This window comes from Eleginops maclovinus, chromosome 16 (assembly GCF_036324505.1).
Source record: "Eleginops maclovinus isolate JMC-PN-2008 ecotype Puerto Natales chromosome 16, JC_Emac_rtc_rv5, whole genome shotgun sequence".
NCBI classification, from domain to species: Eukaryota; Metazoa; Chordata; class Actinopteri; order Perciformes; family Eleginopidae; genus Eleginops; species Eleginops maclovinus.
The window spans coordinates 1,193,451-1,208,935 of NC_086364.1; the positions used below are offsets into that span (position 1 = coordinate 1,193,451).

Sequence of the window (15,485 nt, forward strand, 5' to 3'; positions counted from 1 at the left end):
CCACTTATTTACAGAGATCATTGTTCATGATTACTGTTCCAAATTGTGATCAACAAATCTCAGCTGAATTCGGTCAGAGAGCTAGCTACAGTTAGCTTTTGGCTACATTCCAAACATTAGGATGCATTCATCCTCTTTTGTAAATATTCTATTGGGCTTAAGTCAATGATAACGTTATCATGATATGCTTACTGTTATGTTGTAAAATGTTAGTTTTGGTAAGATCATTGAACAATACAGTTGTTTGAAGGATATGATCAAAGAAATAAAAAGATGAACAGACACAGACAGGGATATTTTCTTAATCAAAGCAACTATTCAAACAAAATTACAATAACTTGTTTCCTTATCATTTGAATCATTGACAAATAAAAGGATTACAAAGTTAATATAAAAGGGTTTATACGGACTAAAGTGAGGTTAGGTTTTTTTTCTTATGATGATGATCATAAGATGATCTTTGGCTCATAGATCAGAAACGTGAGATTGTTGATTGGAACCCTTAAATTTGAACTTAATGAGACCAGTTAGGGGTAACTGTTGCAGGATTAGTAATGGTTTTCTATGAACTTCTTTCTTCTGATATAATATTATTTTATTCCTTGAAGCTCAACACTTCCTCTCCCAGTTCTTACAGTACGAGGAATCTGATGACAGAATTCTATATTAAATGACACAGGAAATGACGTAATAGCAGGCATGTAGTCCTCTTGGTTGTTTTTTGGACACAGCTTAACACAGTTTTGCACGCAGTTACAGGCCAAACCATGTCCTGCACTCTCATTGGCTCTAGCCAGCTGTTGCTATGGATAACATCATGTTCTATGAATGAACATTCTTTCATGTTTAAGTGATTTATGCTTGACAGTGTAGCATTCTGTGAAATCATAGGACAGTTGCCAAAAGATATTTGATGTAAATATTCATGGTCCCCAGAGGACCAAGTCCAGACGTGGGAAGTACATTCAACCAAGTACTGTACTACCATTTTGAGATACTTTGTACTTCTAGTCCACTACACTTATCTAATCCCTTTAGTTACTTTACAGATCTGGATTAATGATGGTAAATATAATCAGCCCTTAAATCAGACTTTAGTTCACCTGCAGTAAATCCAGCAGCTACCCTGCAGTATACAAAGCCATTCAAACTAGCTGCACCTTTACCAGCTCTGAGAACACTTTAATGATCAATAATTATAAAACATATCAGATATATTATTCTGAAATGGACCAATCAAACAATGACTACTTTTACTGTCGCTACTTTAAGTACATTTAGATGAGAGTACTTTCTACTTTCACTGGAGGAACATTTAGAATACTTTTACTGTGACAGAGTATTCCTACTCTCTGGTACTTCTACTTTTACTCAAGTACAAGACCTGAGTACTTCTACTTTTACTCAAGTACAAGACCTGAGTACTTCTACTTTTACTCAAGTACAAGACCTGAGTACTTCTACTTTTACTCAAGTACCAGATCTGAGTACTTCTACTTTTACTCAAGTACAAGACCTGAGTACTTCTACTTTTACTCAAGTACAAGACCTGAGTACTTCTACTTTTACTCAAGTACAAGACCTGAGTACTTCTACTTTTACTCAAGTACAAAATCTGAGTACTTCTACTTTTACTCAAGTACCAGATCTGAGTACTTCTACTTTACTCAAGTACAAGACCTGAGTACTTCCACTTTTACTCAAGTACAAAATCTGAGTACTTCTACTTTTACTCAAGTACAAGACCTGAGTACTTCTACTTTTACTCAAGTACAAGACCTGAGTACTTCTACTTTTACTCAAGTACAAGACCTGAGTACTTCTACTTTTACTCAAGTACAAAATCTGAGTACTTCTACTTTTACTCAAGTACCAGATCTGAGTACTTCTACTTTACTCAAGTACAAGACCTGAGTACTTCCACTTTTACTCAAGTACAAAATCTGAGTACTTCTACTTTACTCAAGTACAAGACCTGAGTACTTCTACTTTTACTCAAGTACAAGACCTGAGTACTTCTACTTTTACTCAAGTACAAAATCTGAGTACTTCTACTTTTACTCAAGTACCAGATCTGAGTACTTCTACTTTACTCAAGTACAAGACCTGAGTACTTCCACTTTTACTCAAGTACAAAATCTGAGTACTTCTACTTTACTCAAGTACAAGACCTGAGTACTTCTACTTTTACTCAAGTACAAGATCTGAATACTTCTACTTTTACTCAAGTACCAGATCTGAGTACTTCTACTTTTACTCAAGTACAAGACCTGAGTACTTCTACTTTACTCAAGTACCAGATCTGAGTACTTCTACTTTTATTCAAGTACCAGATCTGAGTACTTCTACTTTTACTCAAGTACAAGACCTGAGTACTTCTACTTTACTCAAGTACCAGATCTGAGTACTTCTACTTTTATTCAAGTACAAGATCTGAGTACTTCCACTTTTACTCAAGTACAAGATCTGAGTACTTCTACTTTTACTCAAGTACAAGATCTGAGTACTTCTACTTTTACTCAAGTACAAGACCTGAGTACTTTTACTCAAGTACAAGATCTGAGTACTTTTCCCACCTTTGACTAAGAGTAAATGTGCATTGGACTTTTCTGAATGGCCTGACTTCGTCCTGATGATAGCAAAGATATTTTAATGGCCCTTCCAAACTAAACTATATTTACAACTTTCTACTAGAGGGACATTTTGCATCATTGCCACTGTGTATTGGACACTGCAGCCTCTAGTAGGCGCTAGGAGGACTTTACTGGGTATGTTTTGTCCTCATTTCCCGCCCCCCCCAGTCGGTTATGAGCTGACTGCAGCGATGTACCGGCCCCCACTGGGACTGCGAGCATTCTTCCTAATTCAGCAACTTCTCCCCCATTCTTGCTTCACAAAACGTGTCATTGGAGATCGATGAGCTGTGTCAATTTATAGTTTAATTTAAATCAATAGGGAGCTATGACAGAAACATGTACAGTACTACCTGGCGAAAGTACGGCCCTGCCCACTATACTGCAAATACTGCATCAGAACAAAGCGGAAAATAATAGTTTGATCATATCTTACAGTTGCTGGGTCATATTTTGCACCTCAAACAACAAATAAATCCAGCGTTCCAGTTCCTTTACTTCCGCTCCAGAAATTTCAGTTTCAGTGTAAGCCTGCTGCCTGCTACTCCTCCTCAAGCAGACTGACTGGACATCATTTCCCTTTTGATTGAAATTAAACTATAAATCAACGCAGATCATCGATCTTCATTGATGTACTCCAACTGACATAGTTGTTACTCTCATCTATAGTCATGTGCGGCTCACAAACTAATGCTTCTGTTCATCAAAGAGCTACTTATTATTAAACACAATATAACTGTTTGAATTGACTCTCGATAACATGGTTACCTGCCATTTTCTTATCTGCTCTTTGTCATCATGCTTTGTCAGAGATGTAGTAATAATGTGTTTGTTGATGGAATATTTAAAACTGTGTTCTTGAATGATGAAATGTTTGGTGCCCCCATAGCATAATGGTAAAATGACCATGAATTACATGGGCTTTTAAGAACTCCCTTTGTAGCACACACAGCATGAGGAAATTGCTCAATGACCAAACATGTAAACTCTATAAAATGTATGATGTGGAAAAGCATACACAAATGTTGTTGTTCCACATTCAGTGGTCAAAGTCAAAAAATAAATTAAGACATTTGTGTGTGGAACATTTCAGTGCGTGGCTGACGCAGGTGGAAGTAATAAGGCTAGGACAGACAATCCCACAGGAAGTAGAAACACACGACACAAGGGGATGAAACGGTTTGAACCAGCAAACATGAAACCTGAAACACTGACAAAATGTTATCTAACAATGCCTTAACACTATTACTTTTGAGTGACACGTTTGCACATTTTGAAACCACATTTGAGTGACTAAATAAGATTTACATCAGGCAATGGACAGCAAGACACTTTTCTTTCTTTAAAGCTCCGATTTCCATCATGATGATGAAGGCTTCCCAGTAGGGGTGGGAATCACTAGGGTCCCCACGATACGATACTGGAGCGATACTTAAGCCACGATACGATAGTTTGCGATTATACGATATTGTACAGTAAGCATTGCTATATGATATATTGCGATATGGCGCATTTCTTTATTTCTTTCTCCGCTGACTCCATCTTTGTTTTGACTAACTTCCTGCAGATCCCACTGACTTTACCCATGGCCATGACCACACAAGAAAAGACTCAGCAGCATCTAGTGGATTGAAAATTCAATTGTTACCAAAAACTTAAACTTGGATTTGCAATATGAATAGTTTATATAATAAAGTATCGATACTTGGTGTCCGTTTGTCAATATCTCCACGCAAACTATTGTGATACTATTTCCCCCACCCCTAGCGCCCAGTAACCAACCAAACCAGGATCACAAGTCACTGCTGGCTTATTGTGCTCTCCTATTATACATATCTCATGCTACACATATGTTATACAATGTGTTTTACTTCTTAATTAAGGAGATACTATCTTCTGAGGTCCAACATAAGGATATTGAGAACACTCAATGTATAGCAGTATTGAATAGATCTGTACCTCAGGCAGAGGACTGAACTCTTGTCTATCTGCTGCATCATATAGTGTGTGATGAAAATAACTTGCTGTCAGAAAATAACATTTGAGAAATGAAACATGTAACAATGTTACAAGATCAAGGGCATGAGAGCATGAGTTTGTCATCTTTTTTCAACCTACCTAATCCGCTTTCTATTCAATCATCAGCACAAGATGCTCCAAAAAATCGTAAACTTGTCCTTTAGGTTTTTTTTTACAGTAGAAATACCGCAGCGGCACCCAGGTTGAGCCTAGCCTACCATCAATCACAGTCAGGGACTGCCGGCTGACTGACACTGTGTCTGCACCTGAGACGTAGCGTTAGCAGCAGCAGCAGCTTTAGCGCTCCATCAGTGTCCACACAGGATGCCTTCAGGGACTCTGTTGAGTGTAGGTCACCCATGTTTAGGTAGTGCTCTGAGCACAATACTCAATCAGGCACATCAAATGGGAGAAAAAAATAGAAATGAGGCCTAAATATAATTTCCGGCCTCGTTTACACACTTATAACACGACTAGCGCAAACTGAAAGTATTTATGTTCCAGCAGACGGGAAAAGAGAAGTCAACAAAAATGTCAAATGTGTTTTGTGACAAGCCCTCATTTCCTAAAATCCTCTCCAACCCCAGCGATAAATCATAGCTGAAAACAAAACCAGTGTTGTACTAACATGTTCAATTATACATGTAATGGAAAAGATAAGGCCGCCGTTTTTAATCTACAAGAAGCCCAATGATGATGGTCAGACAGGCAACATATTAAAAAATGTCTAGAGATCGATGATCGGCATTGATTTACAGTTTAATTTAAATCAATAGGGAACTATGAGGGAAACACATGCAACACTTCCTGGCAAAATTACAGCCCCGCCCACTTTCGGTGAAAATACTGCATTAGAGTAAAGCGGAAAATAATAGTTTGTTCATATCTTAAAGTCCTATGTTGCACCTTAAACAATAAATAAATCCAGAGTGATGGTTCCTTTACGTTCTCTACAGGAAAAAGGAGAGTAAAAGAAAGGATGTAGTTCATAAATCTCAGTTTCAGTGTCAGCCTGCAGCCTGCCACTCATCCTCCAGCAGACTGACCGGACTTCATTTCCCTATCTATTTAAATTAAACTTTAAATCGACGCAGATTATTTACCCCCATTGACATTTTTCAATAATTTTCCTTTCTGACCATCATAATTGGGCTTCTTGGAGATTAAAAAAAAAGCGCCGTTATCGGAATCTTTTGATGTGATTGCTGAAAACTTCACACTCTGTATTTACCACCATTCAAATGAAAGCAAATATTTGCCCCCAAAAGTGGGCGAGGCAGTTTTTTCGCCCAAAAGTGTGGCATGTGTTACTCTCATGTATCTCATGTGCCATATTTCATTGTATTGTAATTTAAAAAGAAGTAATGTATCATCAATTAATCAAAGACACTAAAGTAAGATTGACACCATGTCAATATCTGAGCCTCATCGACTGAACTATTGTAAATCTGCATCTTCAGCATATGGACCTTTCATGTGATGCAAAAATAATATTTTTCGTTCATAATCCATAGAAGGTAATCTTTTCTCTCCCAATGATGAAGCGATAGACACCCAAGCATACTTTCCCAACTGATGATGGATGAAATAATAAACGATAGACAAAGAACAGCCTATGTTCTTCTGAGTGAGGAACGAGAGAGCTGGCAGTAAAAGATGCTTTTGATTTTGGAAAGACTAAAGAAAGACTAAAAGTGTTTCTTAAGTGGTGTCACTGAAAGGCCACCATTTAGGTTTAGAATAAAAAGATATTGGATAGGCTACAGGATAAATTGCCATGGATTTTATCAAGGATATTCATGGTCCAAAGAGAATGCTACTTAATACTTCTGATCTGTACTGTGGCCGACTGGAGCAACAGCCCTAAGCACTTCCATTTGGAGTGCTTGTTCAAGTTCGAGGGTTATAAAGTTCGCCAACTGTCACTGTTATTGAAATCCTTAAATGTTTTAACAACATGATCACATGACTGATGTTAGTGCAGATCTGCTGTGAGCTACCTAGCTAACGTACCTAACCTAGTCATTTCAGATATACTGACAAGCACTTCCAGTTATGAGACAGACTAACTCTGCCAACAGAGACAGTTTCCAGCTTTATAAAGCTGAACGTCACCAAGCGCTTCGGTCCCAGCTGTGTGCGTTACTTTTTAGTGTCCCCTGCTTTCCGTTGTGTTTTGAGCTTCTCACAGCGTGCATGTGCAGCTTTTGGTTTATGCAGATTTTTGTAAACGCTGCTTATGTTTCCTCAAGTAGGTGAATGTTTTCTGAATGCTGCATGTGTTGTTAGTTGCTGAAGATGATTCTTTATTTGCTTCTTTCGGGCACATTTGTGTTTTTATATTTGCATCGTTTCTGAAAGTAGCGTGTTTGCTGCACTTGTCGGCCACCGTAGTTTTGTGTTCTTGTGCCACCTTAAACATTACAAGTACGACAGAAATTCCTATTTTATCCCTCAATGACCATATGAATAGCAGAATTTTGGCAAAGTATGAAACACTTTTCTCTAATGCAATGACAATAAAGGAATTCCATTCTATTATGTTTAGGCCATTGTCAGACAAAAAAGTGTAAAAGAGGAATATGTCTAATAAAAAAAATAAATCCAAAGCCCAACGGCACTCTCTTCCTTTTTTTGTCAAATGTATCTATATAAAATATTGTAGCTGCAACTACAGTATGCTGTTCTCTCCCCTCCCCATCCTACCCCCTTTACCTTTCAGTTAGGCTAAATAAAGGACACAGTATTTATGTGTTGGAATTGCACATCAAACTTGCAGAATCTTCAAACATGGATGTATTTTATATGACGGGGGCCATGTTGCTGTTCCAATTTCATTGGAGCATGTGGCCGGGCCTACACATTACTCCTTCTTGTCTGATTACTTTTATTTCCTCTCAGGCTTGTGAAACCAGCAATATCCATTAATGAACTGAAAGTGTCCTAATTGTTACATTTCATCATTTAAGTCTTTTTGCTAATTAGTTTATCCTTAGCTTCCACTTACTTGATCAGGAATAAGGGTGGATAATGTAATACAGTTGTGCTTGTCTGTGGTAAAGGCTTTTAGGGATTGTGGCTACTTCAGAGTCAACAGCTAATAGTTTCTTCTCTTGTTCATTTCAGGCCAACTAATGAGCTGTGAGCAGGAACAGCTGAGGGTAAGTCTCCTCTGTAAAGGAATATACTGTATGTTCTCCAATAGTCTTCCACACAACTACACGAGGCCTCATGTGCTGGCGTCCTGTTCCTGACTGACATTTATTTACATGCGCTGTGCGTATGTGTGAATAAGCGCTCATGCAATATGCAGTATGTTGTTGTACACAGAGGCAGTATTTGAAGACCTGTATCCAATTGTGGCGGGTAATAACGGCCACAGAAGTTATTTATCTCTCTATGATTACCATAACAATTCATATGCAGGCTGCTGATACAATATATATTATGTCTAGCAACTCCAAATATCTGCATGTAGTATAAAGCTACGGTTTATTGGTCAACAAATATGTTTATTTTTGAGATAGCTCATAAGTAGGTAATATGAGCAGAGGGAAGCTTGTAGAAACTGTAGCAACAACAGTGGTGGTTCTAGCCAAATTTGACTAGGGGGGCCAGGCTGGGGCCCATTATATTATGTTCATAGTCCAACTATATATATATATATATATATATTTATAATACTGGTTTATTTTGATTTGTATTTCTCTTTATGTTCACACTTTTGAATTGTTTATTTCTTATTTTTTATTTTCTACTTGCAATGACTTTTATTGTACTATACTGCTGCGACAGACTTACTTTATTAATCTGGGATTAATGAAGTAATTCTTATTTTTTTACAGAGTGGCCAGACAAGCTGGTTCAAAAAGACAGAGACAATATAAATTAATTTAGTAAAAATAAACATAAAATACAGTAATTGGTATTATTTCAGTGACTTTAATTTGCACTTCTTTGTTTCAGTAGTTTCTTTCATTTGCAGTGTTTGTTTTAGTAACTTTAAGCTACAGTTCTTTGTTTCAGTAACAACACTGTTACAGTAGTGAGGTTTTTCATTTACAGTACTTATTTTAGTAACTTAGTTACAATTTTAATAAATCCCATAATCAGTATTTTCTGCAACACTGAATACAATGAAAACTTAAATCTCTGCTGTACATCAGGGTCTCTGCATCCCAGGCTGAGGTTTTCTGTTCTTTGACATTACAGACGTGTTGGAGATGACACGTGTTGTTGTTTGCTGAGACTAGAAAGCTGAGTTACTTTAGTTCCGTCTTTCGCGCCAGCACTATAGCCAATAAATGTGTGTGTAACTCAAGCAGCTAACGTTCCTCACATCAATACTTCTTCAGTGGGAATGACTTGCCAGACGAAGCAGTTACTACTTCTAAAGGGCTGTGCTGTGTGCCTCGGGCTACAGCTAGCCAGAGTGTGTCTTTGCATCATGGGATATGAAGAGAACTGGATACAGTATTGAAAGCGAAAGGGAAAGTTGATCAGTGGCGCTTGAAGCCAAAATGGAGATTCAACAGTACCCAGACTTGGGCCCAAAGAGCATGCGCAATTGAGTTTTCCCTTAAGCCCCGCCTCCGATCTGCCGCTCTCGGCTTATGAATGGAGTGGGAAGACAAATCGGGATTCTGCTTTTAGTGCATTTTTTAAACTTGTAAACGCTAATGACTTAAATAGCGCTAATCAGTGTTCTTACTGTGGATTTGATTTAGATCAAAACTATATTTGTCCCAATGCCAGTCATGTTGGGAAGCTGTAGAACTGTAGTCAACAACATGTGGTTTAGCCATAATTTGATAGGGGGCAGGTGGCCCTTAATATTATGTTTCATGTCCACTATATAAATGATATAAATATATTGTATTTTAAAATATGTTTATTTTGATTTGTGTTTTCCTCCTTCCTAGTTCCACTTTGATTGTTTAATTCTTATGTTGTATGTTTCTGCTTGCATGACATTATATGGTACTAGCCTGCGACAGACTTACTTATTAACTGGGATCATAAGTAATTCTTATTTTTTACGAGTGGCCAGACCAGCTGGTCAAAAGACAGAGCAAAAAATTTATTTAGTAAAAATAAACATAAATACGTAATGGTATTATTTCAGTGACTTTAATTGACTTCTTGTTTCGAGTTTCTATTCATTTACAGTGTGTTATTAACTTTTAACTACGTTCTTTGTTCGAACAACATGTTACAGTATGAGGTTTTCATTTACCAGTATTTTAGTACTTCAGTTACAATTTTAATGAATCCCATAATCAGTATTTTCTGCAACACTGAATACAATGAAAACTTAAATCTCTGCTGTACATCAGGGTCTCTGCATCCCAGGGTCTCTGCATCCCAGGCTGAGGTTTTCTCTTCTTTGACATTACAGACGTGTTGGAGATGACACGTGTTGTTGTTTGCTGAGACTAGAAAGCTGAGTTACTTTAGTTCCGTCTTTCGCGCCAGCACTATAGCCAATAAATGTGTGTGTACTCAAGCAGCTAACGTTCCTCACATCAATACTTCTTCAGTGGGAATGACTTGCCAGACGAAGCAGTTACTACTTCTAAAGGGCTGTGCTGTGTGCCTCGGGCTACAACTAGCCAGAGTGTGTCTTTGCATCATGGGATATGAAGAGAACTGGATACAGTATTGAAAGCGAAAGGGAAAGTTGATCAGTGGCGCTTGAAGCCAAAATGGAGATTCAACAGTACCCAGACTTGGGCCCAAAGAGCATGCGCAATTGAGTTTTCCCTTAAGCCCCACCTCCGATCTGCCGCTCTCGGCTTATGAATGGAGTGGGAAGACAAATCGGGATTCTGCTTTTAGTGCATTTTTTAAACTTGTAAACGCTAATGACTTAAATAAGCGCTAATCAAGTGTTCTTACTGTGGATTTGATTTAGATCAAAACTATATTTGTCCCAATGCCAGTCATGTTGGGCCCAATCACCTCATGGACTAGAACTTTACTGTAGTACCACCGTTTGGCCACCAGAACAATTTGTTCCTGCGGGTTGTTTTGCAAAATAACAATTGGTAGCTCTGGAACAGATTTAGCTCACAGCTCCAGGATTGAGTAAACCCACAGATACTTCCTGTGGTGTCTGTGATTAAGATTGTTGTCTGTCGGCGCTTCTTGTCGTAAACCTATGTATGCCTTTAATTTTGTTATTATAACTGCACGTAATTTGCGTGTTTGCTGAAAAATTACTGACCTTCTTTTCAATTATGCAATGGTAGCATTAGCCAGGCATCATCATCTCGTTTTCTCTGTAGCCTAGCCTTCTAGTTTTCATTGTTTGTTGCGTCAACATTTAATCAGCACCTAACATGTAGTGCCTGTAGCTCCACTGTTGAGCATTATTGTTGGTTAGTAGGTGAATAGAGTTTCTGTTATGAACAGAATAAAGTCTTCTGTGATGTTTAAAAAGTATGATAGTTGTTCAGATATTAGCCTTCCCTATCCTGAGCCTCACTTGCCGTCTAAGACTGTATCAGTGATGGTGTGTGGTGATTAATAAATACTACGGCTGCCCCCATTTAGTCAACTAGACATCAGTCGGTGGAAAAAGTATTTGTCGACACATTTGTTATAGTATAGTAAAAAAAAGATCCATCCTCCATACACGTCAGCCGGAAAACCCCTCAGGCTTCATTCAGAGCTGTGCTTGGTCATTAAGGTAATTTTTTGTCGGGCAGGAAATCTAACGTGTGGGATCATTCTGAGCGAGTAAAGGTCGAGCCCCACAAGGTGACATGCAGATTCTGAAGGCAAAAAGTTGCCTCCATATCCACGCCATCAGAGCGCAGCTTCCGAATGCTGGGTTTCAGAAACATTGTTACAATTTTATTTTATGCGAAGCACAATGTACCATGGCATTATAATAACGTTCTTTATCAGCCTTTGAAACTGAAACCATTTTGGGAAAACATTTGATATAAAATAAAATATCATAGTATATCATATACAGTACGTTCGATGATTAGTCGACTAATCACCTGAACTGACGACTATTGGCTCTAGTAAAAGATTGAGATTGGCTGAGACATCAGTGGATCATATTTTAAATGCTATAAGTGTGACGTCTATTAAATCTGAATTGGTCTCCTGCACCCTTTAATAAATCTGTTAGCCTTGTATAGAAACAGCCCTGAGTCAGTGAGAGGAACAGCAGCATGTTTGACACCAGACAAGTGTTGTTCACATTACAGCCTTTACTCCTGTCTGTGGTTTGTGTGCATCTGTTCCTATACCTCAGACACTTATGAATGAATGCTTTGATTTAAGTGCTATGTAGAGGCATCTGTATGATGAGCATGTTTTGGTCTCATTACTGACTTGACAAGAGACTTGAGAATAGCAGTGAACCGGGAGCCTCATTATAAATGTTGTAGATTGAGTAGAGCTCGCTCATATCCACACTTAATGAGTCGGAGCTCTCGCCTCCTCGCAGTCTCCTGCCTCGTGGGATTCTCAGTACACTTCTGTGTTTTATTGCTGGGTTAAGTAAAAGTGATTTTTTACCATTAACCGACCTTAAACTAAAGAGAAATGCAGTTACAGCAGCAGCGCCGCCTGTATTGTGGGTGCATTTTGAGTCTAAAAATAAACTTGCAGCCATAGTGTTATTATTCATTCCATGGCATCTTATTGCAAACACAGCTACCAGCCGATTTCATAAAGATCCGTGAAAAATGTTTTCCTCCAGGATAATGAGGAAACGAGAAATAAACAGATTACACTCTCAGATTGGATCTGGACTCTGAATTATCCCTTTTTTCTGCTCTATGGCTTTGACGGCTTTGCAACCCAAATCAGTGCTATTGGAAAATAATGACTTATTAGCTGACCTCTGCACAGCATCTAACCCACAGTATGTTGAACATGAACCCAACATGCACCACAAAATCAAAGTGAATTCACTGTAGCAATGCATCTACCAATAAAGCATGGCTGAAAAGTGCAAATAGAACCATAAAGCAAAAAGGTTGGCTACTGCGTAATGCCCCAACAGAGTCCCCCTTTAAGAGTGCCCTTTAAAATACTAGTTAAATACACAGCAAAAAGTACTTTTACTAAGACGTGTAATGAGAGAAACTCTGCTCTAAGGGTTTTAAGGGAAAACTGTACAATATGCTACAGGTTGTGAGAAGGTGTATATGTATGTACAGTATCTTGTAGTCATAGTGGATCTGATGCCATGCTGCCCCCAGTGTTGCTATGTGTAGGACTGGTAACCACTCTGGTTCTCCTCTACAGTTCTGCTGTTTCTGTGGTGAAAAGCATGTTTATTTCATTAGATAAGAAGAGAAGAAAAAGGCCAAAAATAGTGTGTTGAGATGGCACAAATGACCCCACAGCCAATACTTTTATTTCTCCTCAAGGGTGAAGATCCATACACTACCACAGTGGTTCCTAAACTTTTGAAGTCAGGCCCCCCCTTCGGTAATTGGAAATATTTTCGAGCCCCACCTAACCCGGTTCCGAACTACATTTGTAGGATTAATTGTATATAATTGTACAAATATTGCATTTTCTCTGCTAATAACATCAAGACACAAAGATCCAACTATAATTTTATATTTTTGTATGGATAGAACATCCATTTGTATGTAGTTGGTGAGATACAATGTGCAAGATAAGTGTTATGTAGCAATAAAAAATAATACATCTATTTTATATATTTTAAAATTATAACAAAGAGCAACCAATGTTTGTTTACAACTTCCTCCCAAGCTTCACGCTGCAGTACCTCCACCCGACCAGGGGGTCCCGCCCCCCACGTTGGGAACCACTGCGCTACACCATATTGGCAACTCTAGCTCAGAAGGGTAGAGTTGGAAGGTCGTCTTCCAACTGGGATGTTGGTGGTCCATCCCCAGTCCCTCAACACTTCTTCTTTACTGAACCCCAAATTGCCCCCGATTCCAATGATGTGTGAGTGTGTGTGTGAATGCACCATTTCCTCTGCCTCTGTATGCATGTGTGTGAATGAATGAATGCTGACTTGCATGTGTACGGGTCGTAAAAACTTGAGAAGCGCTTTACAAATCCATTCCATTTACCTTTCACTTTGTAGAATACCTTGACTGTGATAAGGTCTTCATTAGAGGTCACATCTGACATGCTTCTGCACACATGCTACTGTGTCCGTGTCTGCCCTCACATGTGGATATCACTTTGCTCAGTGTAATGCATCTGAACAATATCCAGTGTCTCGTACTTGGTTTGTTTTTTTCCTAAAATCACTTTAAAGCCTCTGCTTTCATAAAGAATGATCAAGCAATAAAAACTGAACAAAGCAATGCATTAAAGACCCAGAATGCACTGTGTCTACATTTCTGTCATCAAAAAATGTGCAAGCCAGCAATTCTGATAATTACTTTACAATGGGATCATGTAATTCTGCTGTTTACCTGGGGCAGCTTGAGATGCACAATCCTGTAATATGAACTGCTACATTAACATGGAATACTATTCAGAGTCTCACAGTACTTAAAGCAACACACTCCCATGCTGTACAGCCAACAGCTGTTTCTACTGCTTAGAGTGTTTCTAAACTATTAAGCTTGTTAAATAAAAACAGTAATTGACCTGTAAGCCCTTTTCACAGGTCATTAGTGGGGGGGGGGGAGTTTTAAAGAGTGTTTTTGCTCTTCAGACTTCAATTTCAAGAATGTTGCCATGCGAGAAAAAAAATACAGTTGTTAGAAAATGGTGGGGTTCAGGATTGATTTGGATGTATATTTCTTCTAAATTGTTGCCATACTTTATAAAAAGCATTGTTAATACATAGCGATGATGATACTTTATAGTCAATAAGTTGTTAAACTATAAAAGTATTGTGTAAATGTGTCACAAGTCTAATTTAATTATATACCTTGGGTTGATCCTCTCACAGTTTAAAATCAGGCCTACATGTAAGTTCTAAATGTTCTTTAGCTTACCATTGTCAGGAAATGAACACGTGGAAGTAAGGTAATGTAATCACCATGTGTGCATTGTTACTCGTCTAACCACCTATCTTCAATAGGCCTTGAAACAGAATTTGATTGGCTGAGATCTTCCCTTTCCTGTTCCTGTTTTCTGTATAAAGTGATGCTTTTCTGTTGTATCGGGGTCAGATTCCTTGTACTACATCGGTGGTGCAGGGTTATCTACCCTTCCAGCTGGAAAATACATTGATACTGTTACATGCTTTACTCTTTATTAAATACCACAACTTTGATTTAAAGCTTGTTGATATGTTCATTTATTTTCCAATAAATAAAAGTCACTAACTATGAGTGACTATAATCTGTTCTCCTCAGTTAATTGTTGCACATACTGGCATGTTATCTGTTCATCATTTATACATGATGTGTGAACCTTTAATAAATGGTTAAAATTGAATATGAATATTTGTACCACTTTGTTAATGGTAATAAATGGTTTACAAGCCATCTTAAAACTATATTTGGATGCTATTATAAAATGAATAATGATACTTCACTTTAACTATAAATGTTACACAATGCCTGTAACAGTTTGCGAACTCAAAACTGTGTATTATCAACAAAAAACATACATTTTGGAGAAAATATTATCCAACCTGGATTACATACCATTACCATAAGGAGAAAATATGTTGCTTATCATTTCTAGCATTTTGCAAAAATCCTCTGGTGGATGCATCAATAACAGATTTAACTGGTTTTACGGCAAAGTATCCAGATCTGCACAAAAGTCACACATCAACAAGAGATTTAGCTACTAACAGCTATTTACAAGGACACTTCAGCTGTGTGTACACTTTGTGTGTGTGTGTGTGTGTGTGTGTGT

The 15,485-nt window shown here is 38.0% G+C and overlaps 1 protein-coding gene across 2 annotated transcripts in view; it reads left to right on the forward strand.

Annotated features, from left to right (window-relative positions):
* rbfox1 (RNA binding fox-1 homolog 1) overlaps positions 1–15,485 on the forward strand; it is a 341,491-nt gene that overhangs the window by 155,640 nt on the left and 170,366 nt on the right. For both annotated transcript variants that reach the window (XM_063904620.1, XM_063904622.1), the window contains one exon: positions 7,779–7,813. In XM_063904620.1, coding sequence (XP_063760690.1) covers positions 7,787–7,813 — 27 coding nt within the window. In that variant the 5' untranslated portion in view covers positions 7,779–7,786. The remainder of the gene's footprint in view (positions 1–7,778; positions 7,814–15,485) is intronic.